Genomic DNA, 14,306 nt, shown 5'->3' on the forward strand with positions numbered 1-14,306 from the left:
AAAATATTGCCCAAAGTCCTTTGGGCGTATCAAACAACGTCAAAATCCAGTACGGGGGCAACACCGCTCTCTTTAGTATATGGCGCCGAAGCTCTGATCCTGGTTAAAGTCAGGGAACCTAGCGTCAGGTTTCGATATGCAACAGAAGAGTCAAATCACGAGGCTATGAATACAAGCATCGAATTGCTAGATGAAAAACGGGAAGCCTCCCTAGTTCGAATGGCCGCATAGAAACAGCGGATCGAAAGGTACTACAATCGAAGAACAAATCTTCGACACTTTAAAATTGGGAACTTGGTTCTGAGGAAGGTCACCCTCAATACTCGAGACCCAAACGAAGAAAAACTTGGTCCGAACTGGAAGGGACCGTATCAGGTCCTCGATATCATCGAAAAGGGATCCTACAAACTTGGCACGATGAACGGCGAACAATTACCAAACAATTGGAGCATATCACTCCTCAAACGATATTACTGCTAAGGTACGACCTTCTCCATTTTCGTTTATATTTTATACTAACCATTTGCAGGTGTTTAATCGAAGACACCAAAAGATTCTTCAAACACAAAGTCTTTATGTCTGAAAGCACGCGTTGCACTCTTTTTTCCTTAGACCGGTTTTTGTCCAAAATAGGTTTTTCCTGCGAGGTTTTTAACGAGGCAACCATTATTCGTGCTAACTTAGAGCAATTCAACAGTATCCGAGGCTCCTTTACAATCAACCTCGAATACTGGGGGGCATCACCCTCGGATAGTTACAAGAAAAATACTTCGTGTCAACAGGGACTCGATAGGTAAAGGACCAAACAGTCAAATGAACCATGTACATGCAGATTACTCGAGCCTAATGGCAAAACATGTACGCATGTATAATCTATTGAAAGAAGTATTTTTTTCTTATAAGATGTTCCATGTCTTAGAGAAATTTATACTTTACAATTTCATACTTATGATCTATTGTGGAAACTGGCTTAAGGGCCGATCACAACCGAAGTTCAAACAATTTACCCTATACTCGGGGACTGCAATCCAAAAAATCGACATGATCGAATTACTAAACCTCGAAATCGTAAGACCTTAAAAAGGCAATCCTCGATTTTATAGGCCACGACTACCCCACTCGGGAACTGACACTTCGAACGAGTTCGAAGTATAGCAGGGAAACAAGCCTAAGGGGTAAATCCCAAACTAAAGGCTACAGCCAAATTAACACGGTTCGTAGACGTCCGAATTCAGTTATAAAATAGGCCTTCAAATATTCTCATAAACCGGTTAAAAAAAGGCAACCCTCGACTGAATTACTAAGGGTCTCGATAATATCGACCCTCGAAAAATCCTAAGGGGTATCGAATTGTTCGAACTCTCGGACAATTTTGTGCTAAGGCATAACAAAGTAAAGAATTTCGATAACACCAATCCTCGAAAAACCTAATGGGTACAAATTCATCTTGTGCTAAGGCATGACAAATTTTTATGATTAAGTTTTCAAGCCGAAAAAGGGGGAAAACCATTCTTTTGAGGCCATATCGGCCTAATTCAAGAGCCTAAGGGCCATTTTATTTTTTGAGTTCGAGAAATCGTCCTTACTCAACTAAAACCTAAGGGTCACTCTACTTCGAGTTCGAGCAAGTACTCACTCGATTTAAAAGACTACACTGGTCTGACTTCGGTCTAGTTGCCTAAAGTCCCAAACTTGTGATCAAAATCTCCATAAGGCATGAAAGCATGAATGAAATAGACTTTTCACGAGGTAGGAAATAGAATAAAGATAAGTCAAAGAGAAAAAAGATTTTTTTATATATACGAAGATATTTACAAGGACCGATCAGGGTCCCACACAAAAAATCAAAAAAAGAAAAAGCCTAAGATTCCTAATTTTCCTCAGGGGCAACTTTTTCTCCATCGAGGTCCTCTCCATTCTCGGACCCGCTCTTGCTGCCATCATCATCATCATCTTCGGAAAAGGCCAGCGCTCTAGCATTAGCTTAATGCTTTTTAGCCTTTATTATCTCGTCGGTAAGATCGAAATCTCGAGCGTGGATCTCCTCGAGGGTTTCCTTCCGACATTGGCATTTGGCGAGTTCAGCAATCCAATGTGCTCGAGTTTGAGCGGTCTCGGCTGTCTCTCTCGCTTGGACTTGAGCGGCTTCATCATCGGCCCGGTAGACAGCCACGATTGCCTCTGCCTCGGCCTTTGCCTTTTTGGCTTCTGATTTGGCCTTTACAAGTTCGGAAGCCAACCAAGCCCCGAGCTCCTCTATTTTCTTTGCCTGAGCTAAGCTCTTCCCCTTCATGCCTCGAAGCTGAATTTCGACCGATGATAATTGGGCTCGAGCAGCCTCTTTTTCAGCAGCAAAACGGTCTATACTTTCTTTCCACCCCAAGGTCTCTGCCTTTATCATGTTAACCTCCTCGCGGAACTGCCCGATCCTCTCAACCTTTTGTTGCAGCTATGAGATTGAAATATTAGCCACAGTTCCTGAATCGAGCCCATGAGCTTTTAAGATTTTCATTACCTACTCGATCAGGTCGGTCTAATCTTGGTGAGCCTTTGCCAACTCGGCTCGGAGGTCTTTAATCTCCTCTTCTTTTTTCCTACTGAGAAGTTTAAGGGAATTTCTCTCCTCCGTAAGCCCTCAGAGGTCGGTCTCACATCGGCTCAGCTCTGCTCGGGACTTTGAAAACACCTCCTGATGGAGCGCCAACACCTATACGGAAAAAAGAAAAGCAATTAGACAAGAAGAGAAGAAATAAAGTAAGTATGATATCGACAAAAGGAGTTGAGACTCACCCGATTCAAGGCTTGTTGAGCCTTATCGAAGAGACTCGATACTTCACTCAGGTCGGTAGCACTCTCGACCCCGATAAAGTAACCACGGAATGGGTCCTCCCCTCCATGGGCCCCGTTTACTTCGGGAGTCCTCGTAGCTTGGGCCTCCCGAATTGCCTCCTCGAAAAACGCAGGGTGAATCAACAAGTCTCCAATATCTATTGCCCCAAGTGAGCCACTTGGGGCATTCTCCTCACTGCGAAGGGCCTCGGAGCAGGCCCCTTCAGACATAACCGCCTTTTGCTCATCTCGGTGGGAGGCATCTTCGATCTTCGACAACTCAGGGACTTTGCTCGAGTCCTTTTCCAAGACCCCCTTGGCTCGAGGCGAAATCTCTTCAACTACCACCGACCTTTGGGGCCTCAATGGTTTTCTTCACTCGGGCCACCAGTTCTGAGCCATCGACTTCATCACCTTCTTCTTCTTCCTCTCTTAGCCATTGAATCACATCCACAGGCAGGGCAACAGTGTCTTTCTTCGACATTCGAACCGGATTCTTCTTAGGCTTTGGATCCTTGGAGGTTGAGGTCATTTTCCTCTTCTTATCCTTCGCCGGCTTCGGAATCGGGGTCAAAGTGTCCTCTTTACCAGACGGGGGCCTCATGACCGCATACTTGCCCAGGCCTGTATACGAAAAAATTGAATAAGTAGAAGAAGGGCATCTTAATCAAATCATCAAATACACAAAAAATTAGCTTACCATGATTCTTGGCCTCCCATCGACCCTTTAATAAATCACGCCATGAGCGCTCGGCGTATGTAGGGGTCGAGGCCAGGTTCCGAAACCAGCTCTCGAGGTCGGGAATCGCACGGGGCATCCAAGCGACCGCTACATCATGGAAAAAGACATCGATAAGAAAAGACAAATGAACAAATAATACATGAAAGCTAACAGTGAGACGATACTTACTATTCATGTTTCATTTCTCAGGAAATGGCATCTTCTCGGCTGGGATTAGGTCGGAAGTCCTCACTTGAATGAATCGGCCCATCCAGCCTCGATCCTTGTCCTCGTTTATGCTCGAGAACAGCACTTTGGTAGCCCGACGTTGGAGTTTTATTAACCCGCCTCGATAGAGGCGGGGGTTATACAATCTGATAAGGTGATCGAGGGTGAAAGGGAGCCTCTCGACTTTGCTCACGAAGAATCGGAGCAGAATAACAATTCGCCAAAAGGAAGGGTGGATTTAGTCTAGGGTTATTTGATACTGACGGTAAAAAATTAACGACGACGAGGTCGGGGGGCCCAATGTGAAAGGGTAAGTGTAAACACTTAGAAACCCTTCCACATGGGTAGTAGTATCTTCTTCGGGGGTCGGGATCACCACTTATTTGCCCTCCTAGTTGCAGTCTTTCTTTACCTGCTTAAGGTATCCCTCAGTTATCGAACATATATACCTCGACATTGGCTCGCATCGACCAGGAATCGACGAGGCTTTATCGGTTTTGAAATCGGAGTTTAGTGTGCACCCCCTAGGAATGCATTCCTCAAGACGGGGTTCCACCGACGTTTTCCTGCCAGCTGGTTGAGAAGATGAAATAACTTCTTTTTGTGGTACCGTTTTCAATGTTTTTGCCATTTTTGTGTAAGTTTAAAGAAAATGAAGATAATGGGACTTGACGTTTGAGAAAGGATTAACAGCAAAACCTGAAGATTTGTAAAAGGAAAGAACGTAAGAGATGTAAAAGCTTTGGAGATTAGAAGAAAGTGAAAGTAAAGTTTGAATCAATGAGAAATGGGTATATTTATTGGATTCATGGCGACGGTTCAAAGGCACTAGTGGCCGACCACCAACTGACACTCATTAATGATTTGGGAAACTGTACTGACGGGACGTTTCGGTCACTCCTGTCACTTACGTCACGAGGATGACGTCATGACAGGTCGAGGTAGAAAATCGAAGGCTCAATTCGTTTCTTGCCATTTCACTCCAAAAAACGAGGGGACTATCTGTATACGGTTAAAATCGGGTCCACCCGATTTTACTACTTGACCGAGACCGGGAGGTTGCATCGAAGGATGGCCTTGTAACGGAACAGACTAAATCACGAGGATAAGGTACCGAGTTCATAATCGAGGTACCTGTTGAGATCGATGCTAGTAGCGATCGAAGCCAAATGAGACAGATATCGAGCAAGATCGAAGATAGCACAATAACAGAAAGGCGAGATATCCGTGACTGGTCGAGAATCATGGCGTAAATCTTGGAACGTATCAAATAAGAAACGGTTAATTAGCTAATAAGGGGATTTCCTTCTGTAATTATAACTATACCATAAGTGGAACTCCTCTACTATTTAAAGGGGGTTCTAATCATTTGTAAGCGACATTGTTCACATAAAGCAATATAATTTTTTTTCTCGTTTATACTATTGTTCATCGGCTTGTTATATTTTGATTGTTCTTACATCAACCAGTTCGAGGGTAACCAAATTCGAGGGCTGAGTTCCATTCTAATACTGGTTTGCTTTACTTTATAGTTCATTTCTGTTATTAATCTTTATATTTATCAATTGGTATTAAGTGAAATCACGTGTCCTTAGAACCACATTATAAGTTTAATTGTTATCCAATTTTAAGGGTAAACAACTATATGATCTATCTCTTGTTGCCGAATAAGGAAATACTTGATATTCTTGATAATTAATTTTCAAGTAACTATCTTATATATGTTAAAACCAGTGTTTTAAAAGGCATTTCTGGGACTCACCCGGGGCACTTGCAAAACGCCCTGGGATTTTACCAGTGATACCTTCCTCATATTTTTTCTTCAATTTCTTTGAAAGACCTTAAATGGTTAGAAAATGAACAATAAAATTTCAGGTCAACGAAGATTAACAAGACACATTTTGGATGGCAAATTATGGAACATATTGAGGTGCAAGTAGTGATGCAATATCTTCCTTTATTCCAACTTAATAATTACAGAAAAAAGACCAAAAAAAAGTGGCTCGTAATAATTGGTCAAAATACATTAAATTAATCAACCGACTATTTTGGGGAGAAGACGTGCACAAAACTCTCAACATTATGCTTACTTCCCATTAACCATTTTTAATTAACTAATAATTGATAAAATTATGAAGTGGACTCAATCAAAGGGTTTCATTATTGCTATCTTTTCTTAGGTGACGTGGCTTTATCTTATTGGTTAACATATTTAAAACTCTCTCATTATCCTAGATTTTTAATCCCACTCGAAGCCAGATATTCTGGTATCTGTTGACTAATCTATGTCTCTGAGGGGCAAAATTGTCCTTTCACAAAATATCCAAAATGCACCGCGGGGTAATCCAAAGATCTGAACCATGTGCAGCGGCAAAGCTACTACACGTGCTAACGATGAAAAAGGTTATGATTGTACACGCGCAAGTCCATGGTATCAAAATGCAGTTACCACTGAGACTAAGACACGTGTCGCTTGTACGGTGATTCATAAACTCCCAACTAATTCGGGAGCAACCTGAACGTAAGTACAAATTAATGCAGATCCAACAACCTACTTAGGCGAACTGTAGATTTTTTTGTTCTCATTTGGTTTCTGATACCCGCATTGAGGTTCTAAAAATCGATTAAAGAGTGAAGCATCCCATACTAAGATTTTCTCCATTTCTAGAATATGTATTCGAAATCTCAAATTAAATGTGGAAAGATCCGATATATCTTAACACAATTTGAAATTTCTGAACAATAAATTTGACTAATAGATCGCAACTATAAATGTAAAAGGCAAAAATTTATTCGTGCTCAACAAAAAATTAATGAACACAAGACATGTAACTTTCATACAAACATTTATGATTTAAATATAATTAAATAATATGCATTTTTAATTTAATTCTTACCCGCTAAAGTTATATTACTTGATTTGATATGATCATCCGATACATACAAGTGTTTCATGTAAAACAATGCTCAACCAGACCTCCAGAAACCTAATACTCCTACTATTATCGGTGCTTATTGAAAATAATAAAGTAAAAAGATACATTTTTTATCATCATGCTGCAGCTCTTAAATAAAAACTCTAATTTTTCCATTGAAGATTTTCCAAAACTACATACTATTGTTTAAAGATTTAGACTTAACAATCTGTTCCAATTCAATTTTGATGTTCAATTTTGAAAAATATAAAAATTGTGATAAAATATATGTGATTCTTTGTGTTTCAATTATTTGTTTCTACTCAAGCATAGTGTTTAGTTTCTTAGAGAAAATGTTGTAGATTGAACATCTCACCATTGTTCATAGTAATTTTCTTAAGAGCATAAATATATACGTAAATCACAGTTAGAGCAGGATTTTTATTAAGCAGATTCAAAAAATTTAAAACGTAAGCATACAAAAAAACTAAGGGATTCAACATCTAATATATATATATATATTTTATTATTTATGTACACAATATAATTTTCGGACGAAGAGGTTAGAACCCCTTCTGCCCACCTAGCTTCGCCCCCGTTACAGGTATAGCAAATAAGTTTGTTCTGAGAATTTTCTTGTATAAAATAGGTATAGCTAAACCAACAAGAATCCTAACAACCCTAGTACAAGCAACGCCACTTTTTCAAGTGTAATTAAGTGTCATTTCTATATTTAGCTATATCTTAAACTTTAAATGCATCTTACACTTTATAGTTCTAGTCGTGATTACGTTGGACCTGTAGCAGCAAAATGACTCATTTTGATTTGTCTAGATAATTTATGCATTGACGGTACAAAATATTTACATAATAAGTCAATTAAAAGATAATTATAAATAATAATAATAATAATAATAATTCCTAACTTAAAATAAATGGTAAGTGACCCATTATAACATGTTAAATTATAACGACAAGATAAAAAATTTATTCTACTCTCAGTGCATAAAGCTTGAAGGCAACTCGGTGCACGAAATATTCCAGATTTACGAAGGATCCCGGGAAGGGCCGCATCTCAAGGGATGTGATAATGCAACCTACCCTGATACAAGTATCAATAACTGATTTTACGACTCAAACCCGTGATACATATCTTAAAGCATTTATATTTTGTACATTGATGGCGCATAAATATTTCACACCATCAAATTAAATTTGCTGCAATAATAGATAACTATTTATACATAACAAAAAAATCGATCTGATAACTTGAAAAATAGTAAATAATCTGTTATAATTAAACTAAATTGATGGTGTAAAAATTTGTACCAATATATATAAGTTAAATTCTATCTTTAAATGCATCTTACAGTTTTTATAGTTCTAATCATTATAGTTAGTACTACGTAGTATTTAGGAATTATAGTAGCAAAATGAATCATTCTGATTGGTCAAAGACTATAGGCATTTCATGGTAATGCATGTAGACAATCCCAACTCTTTGCTACCATTTTCAAAGCCTCCAACCTCTCTCCTACACAAGTCTTTCTTTCTCCAAACCTCTCTCTGTCATAACTCATGACATTTGAGCCCTAAGCTCTTTTTCTCTTTTTTTCCCTTTCTTGTCCTACACATATTCTTACAAATATCTTTACATAGTAATATACACACATCTCATATTTCTTTGTCCAAATTATATTGTACCCATTGACATATTTAAAGATTACTATTAGGATATTCATATTTAACATATTAATACCCTTTTGAGCTTTAGTTTCGAACCTGAAATCTTGTTATTTCAGTCTCTGCAGCTTCCACTAAAGGTGGTTTTCTTTTAAATAATATCATTTATTGTTCATATTTAGCTTCTTTCTTGTGTTTTTGTCCATTTTTTTTGCTAGTTTTAGGGCTTTGAATTTTGAAATCTGGATTTGTATTTTCTATTTTCAAATAAATTTGTAATCTTTTTGTTTAGGGGTTTTGTTGGTTCAATTTATTAGTATATTTTCAATGGATTTTAGTGATATAAATGAAGTTGGGTTTCAGGTGAAACATAACAAATTTTTAACTTTTGGTTGCATTGGGTAAAATCTGTGTGTTACCCTTTTGCTATTATGGAAATATTAAGTCAGAGCTGAAAGGAATTTAATGATGTGATAATTTGTAAACATAGAATTATCTTGCACTTATTAAAGACACCTGGTATATTCTGCTGTTTATGGAATTCTGTAGAATGGCTGTATATTCGTGAAATATTTTCACTTATTAAAGACAACTGGTATATTCTGCTATGTATTGATTTAGAATGTTCTGTTTTTGGGCCTCTTGTCTTAAATCTTACCTTTTGTTATGTTATAACAGACAGTTTTTCATGAAAATTTAAGGATCTTGTATTTTCTTATTTTTAGATTTCTGTTATTACTTATTGTTTCTTGCGCTTACGTTTTCTGTTTGGTTTCCTGGTTGCTTGCAGTTACTCCTTCCTCTCTATCTTTCCCGGGCCGAGTGTCTTCCTGAAACAAATTCTCTACCTTCTTCAGGTACGGTCAAGGTCTGCTTATATTCTATCCTCCCAGACCCCACTAGTGGGTTATTACATTGGGTTTGTTGTTGTTGTTGATGTCTCACTTGTTTCTTACAATCAATGGCATACCTAAGTGTGTCGAAGGCGGTTCAATTGAATCTCCTTAGCGGGAGTTTGGATGTAGGAATTGTAAAATTTCAAAGAAAAGTGAAATTTTTTTTTAAGGGAAAATGCTATTTGAAAATTAGAATTGTGTTTGGACATGAATATAATTTTGGGTTATTTTTGAAGTTTTGTGAGTGATTTGAGTTAAAATTTTGAAAAATAACTTTTTGGAATTTTTAAAATTTTTGAAAAATTCCAAAATTCAATCTTTTATGGTCAAACACTGATTTCGAAAAAAGTAAAAAAGTTCTTATGCCAAACGGACTCTTAGTTAAAATAAGTTTTTTTTTAATTGTTGAATTCCCTTGATTGTTATTGGAACATTTCAATGTGATGAAGTTGTATCCCAACATGGTAAGCCAAACTCTTCGGAATATTAGTTAGAGTCTTTCACCTGTACTTTATCTCTTACTCCACATCCCTTGCTGAATTAATGACTCTATATAAAGTTGAGAAGATTATATAAAGTGAAAGCAAATTCCTGTGGTTTTATAATAGTTAAGTATATCCATTCACTGTGCAAGTTTGCATTTTTTTCGAATCCTCTTGTTAGAATTCCTGAGTCCGCTACTGTTTATAAAAATATAAAAACCTTTATTCAGAAAATTTGCTTGCTTTGTCGTCACTGCAGGGAAGCATTTGGATGGAATGATTTGCTGGAATTGCATGTCCAAAGTTGGACAAATTTCAGCATAGAATGTGGCAGAGAAGCTTTAAGATGGATCTTGTTAGTTTGCTTCTTGCTAAATCTTGTCCTGATTTTCACTTTCGCTCCTCCAAATTCAATTTTTTGTTGTTGTGGTAAGATGCAAAATCTCCATTTAATTGTTAATTGTTTTGGAAAAAGAAAATCACAAAATATTGGTTGCATATAAGGTAGGGGTAAGGTCTGCGTACACTCTATCCTTCCTAAACCCCACTAGTGGGATTACAGTGTGTTGTTATATAGAAAATTTCATATTTTTCTCAATGGGTAATATGTCAAAAATATTTAAGTCCTGTTAATATAAAAAATTGGAGTTCCGAAATCGTGTTTAATTCAAGTTCCTTATGAAATTAGTATTTGCATGATTATCTTCTAGTTGAGATACTGTTTTTTTCCCCCTGGCTAGTTAATGCTTAACGTTAAAAAGCAATTAAAAATATGCTAGTCACAGGTAGATTTGATATAAATCATTGATTAGGATTTGATATATGTTAGTTACTTAATTCATGTCTAATTAGGTTTTATAGTCAAAATAATATAATCCTATGTTAGAAGATTAACTCAACGTTGGATTAGGAAACCTAAATTATTTAGGATTTGATATATGTTACAGTTATCCAATTCATATCTACTTAGGTTTTGTAGTCAAAATAATATAAGAATAGGTATTTCAGTAGTCAAACTAGTTTTGCACTATTATAAATAGGAGTGCTTTAACAGTGCAAGACCTCTCTTTAGATACTGAATTGCTCTTTGTACTTGAGACGGAGTTATACAAAATAATACAGAGACCCTTTGTGTTCTTTCCTAACTCATCTGAAAAATATGCAGACAATAGAAGTTTTGAACAATGAGGAGATAATTGTTAGGCTAACTTCTGCCCTGCTATCGCATGGCCCCAAGACAATCCCGCCTCAGCTCCAGACGATCTTGTAAAAAAATCCTTTTTATCGCGCTCTTGATACTTCTACCGATTTTGTTCTTTGGCGTTTACCTCCACGGCCACAAAATCTCCTATTTTTTCCGTCCGCTGTGGGACAAACCTCCACCTCCGTTTGAGCATTTGCCACATTATTATGCTGAAAACGTTTCGATGGATAATCTTTGTCGCCTACATGGATGGACCCTACGTTCTGAACCACGTCGTGTATTTGATGGGATCATATTCAGCAACGAGCTAGACTTGCTCGAAGTAAGGTGGCGCGAGCTCTATCCTTATGTTACAAAATTTGTGATCTTGGAAGCCAATACTACTTTTACTGGAATCCCAAAGCCATTGTACTTCTCTGATCATCGCGAACGATTTGCCTTTGCTGAGGAAAAGATAGTACATGGTGTGTTTCCTGGCCGCGTTGCTTCTCCTGGTTTACAGGAAGATCCTTTTAAACTAGAAGCACAACAGCGTATCGCAATGAACAGGTTACTTAAAGTTGCTGGTATTGCTGATGGTGACCTTCTCATTATGTCGGACACGGATGAAATCCCGAGCCAACACACTATTAAATTGCTCCAGTGGTGTGACGGGGTTCCCCCCGTCCTGCATCTGGAGCTTAGACATTACATGTATTCCTTTGAGTTCCCTGTTGATTATAGTAGTTGGCGCGCCACTAGTCACATTTACAACAGGTGGACTCAGTACCGACATTCGCGCCAAACAGATGTTATACTTTCTGATGCAGGGTGGCATTGTAGCTTTTGCTTTCGGCATCTGCAAGATTTTGTGTTAAAAATGACTGGCTATAGTCACGCGGACAGAGTGCGACGTAAAAACTTCTTAAAACATTCTAGGATTCAAAAGCTTATTTGTGAGGGAGCTGATCTATATGATATGTTACCTGAGGAGTATTCTTTTCAGGAATTGATCAAGAAAATGGGATCAATACCTCGCTCAGCATCTGCGGTTCACCTTCCTACCTATGTCATTGAAAATGCAGATAAGTTTCGATTCCTTCTCCCGGGAGGTTGTCAGCGATCACCATGATTCCCTTCATTTGTCAATTTTTTTTTTTGGCTTAGAATTTGCAATTGTAAAAGAGATAGTTGTAATGGATGTTAGATGTCAGTTATTGGTGTTTTTTCCCATCAAATCTGCAGCAGATGGTTTAGCTGTTGTTAGCTGAGTTTTGTCCAATGAGAAAATAGGTTCTTTTACCTTTGCTAAGGGTGTATACACATTTTAAATCAATAATTGTCAAATGAAAGCATTGTTCTTGTTAACTGCTCTAGTTGTGTTAGTTGATAGACTTTTGCTTTTGCTACTTCTTATTGTCCTTGCTCTTTCGTCATCTTTCCTTGAGTCGGGGGTCTATCAAAAACAGTTTCTCTGCCTTCACAAGGTAAAGGTAAGGTCTGCGTACACACTATTCTCCTCAGATCCCATTTGTGGAATTACACTAAGTTTGTTGTTATTGTTATTGATTAGACTTTTGCTTTTAGTACTGCAACTTGGAACTGCACACTCACACCTTTTTAGGACAATAAATTACTGTCAAGGTGCAAAGTGTGTCTCAGATCTAGAAAAAGGGTTGGAACAAATGGAGAAAAAGGAAAATAGGAAACTCCACAAATGACTAAAAGAAGGAAAAGGCAAGAAAAAAGAGTGTAGGTAAGATTCTCCAGAAAGAGGAGAGAATCATTCCTTTCCCTTTATGAATTTCTCCTTGCCCCTCTTTGAAGGTCTCTTTTGGCATGATTTAAGTGAACAAAAATTGAGGTTTTCCTTAAATTGGTGATCTTTTTTAGTTTCCTTTTGCATCTTTCGTTGAGCGAGTGTTTACAAGATATGTTTAAGTTCTGCGTACACAATACTTTCGAAATCCCACTTGTAAAATTTTACTGGGTGATTATTGTTGTTGATGATCCTTTTTTAATATGTCAATTATGGACTAGCGGAAGGTAATTGGTGACGAAATTATAACCAGTAAATGGTGATTAGTTGAGCTCCTTTTGACGAAAAATTTATATAAATAGGTTAAGTATTACTTTTTATACAACGACTCAATTTCAAACAATTGAGGTCGGCTTCATGAATCCGTACTGACAATAATTTTTATTTATATATTCTATTAAATTTTGAACATTCTTAAAAAAATATTGGCTTCACCACGTGTGGTATCATAAGTCACTTGTCAAGTGCAAGTTGTAAAGTTGGTCTTCCTTCAACCAAAAATTGGAGTATTTGATTTTCTTGATTAAAAGAAAAGAAATAGAACAGAAAAGAAGAAGAAATTAATCTTCTTCATTTGAAATTTCCTCTTCTATTTATAGTATACCTACTACCTAATGGACACATAAGTCAACCCTTGTTGATTAAGCAAATAATATAGTTAGTGGATTTAGCAGCCACTCACAACTAAGCACATCATTTTACTATATTTAGTGGTACCTGTCATTTCATCAACAGGGAAAAAGATTCACTTTAAACATGTAAATACGTTAGATTAGAATGAGACAAGTTACATATAAGGTTGTTGAGAAGCACTAACTTTTGTATAATATAATAAAGCACGAAAATCTTTAGCAAAAAGTTCTTATTTTTTTGACACTTTAAAAATAAAGTTTACATTAAATAAAATTGTCATTTTACTTATCTTCATACAATATTTAGGACTTTTACATTAACAAAAATTCTATTTATTATATCTCTTCTTATTTAAACTATGAAAAAAAAGAAGTTTAAAAATCAATGGAGAGTTTACCTTATATAAGTGATTCACTGTAATTATGATGCAAAAAAAAAACGATAGAAGAGGCCGAAAATAGATTAACGTTTCAAATATCCTTTCTACCAGGAGTATTTGATTTTGTTTGGCCAAAATCACTTATAAATTGAACTTTCCATGTTTCTATTTGTTTAAATTTTTATTTTGTTAATACAAATCATAATAACACTGCATAGAATTGTTCTTACTAAGTTTTTGAGCATTGAAGAATTATTCTTACCAATTAAAAGTATCTCGTCGATTTTTATATTCATTAAATTGGATTTTACGCTAAACAAAATAATTATTCAGTTACTTTCCTAACAAATAAGACTTTTTAATCACATAAAATTTTATTTACTAAATCTATATTTATTAGAATAATAGTGTTCTAATATCAAGAATTTTAAAATCAATTAAGATTTTACCTTATAAACTAATAGTAAAAATTAAAACTAAGGGCTCTTAGAATCTTTTTAACATTATTAGTTCATTATCACAAATTTAAATAATTAAG

At 36.5% G+C, this 14,306-nt stretch overlaps 1 protein-coding gene across 4 annotated transcripts; it reads left to right on the top strand.

Annotated features, from left to right (window-relative positions):
• Positions 1 to 8,213: 8,213 nt before the first annotated feature.
• Positions 8,214 to 12,305, top strand: LOC107779360 (uncharacterized). Of its 4 annotated transcripts, none has more exons than XM_016599780.2 (4): positions 8,214 to 8,516; positions 9,167 to 9,233; positions 10,014 to 10,183; positions 10,920 to 12,305. In XM_016599780.2, the coding sequence occupies exon 4, from the start codon at positions 10,981 to 10,983 to the stop codon at positions 12,067 to 12,069; it is 1,089 nt and encodes a 362-aa protein (XP_016455266.1). In that variant the 5' UTR covers positions 8,214 to 8,516; positions 9,167 to 9,233; positions 10,014 to 10,183; positions 10,920 to 10,980; the 3' UTR covers positions 12,070 to 12,305. The 4 variants fall into 4 exon arrangements, with proteins under 4 accessions (XP_016455266.1, XP_016455268.1, XP_075077595.1 ...); XM_016599782.2 differs by having other exon boundaries at positions 8,217 to 8,516; positions 9,167 to 9,244; XM_075221494.1 differs by having other exon boundaries at positions 8,217 to 8,516; positions 9,167 to 9,244; positions 10,014 to 10,109.
• The last annotated feature ends 2,001 nt before the right edge of the window (positions 12,306 to 14,306 follow it).

Source organism: Nicotiana tabacum, chromosome 9 (genome assembly GCF_000715075.1).
Source record: "Nicotiana tabacum cultivar K326 chromosome 9, ASM71507v2, whole genome shotgun sequence".
Lineage (NCBI taxonomy): Eukaryota > Viridiplantae > Streptophyta > Magnoliopsida > Solanales > Solanaceae > Nicotiana > Nicotiana tabacum.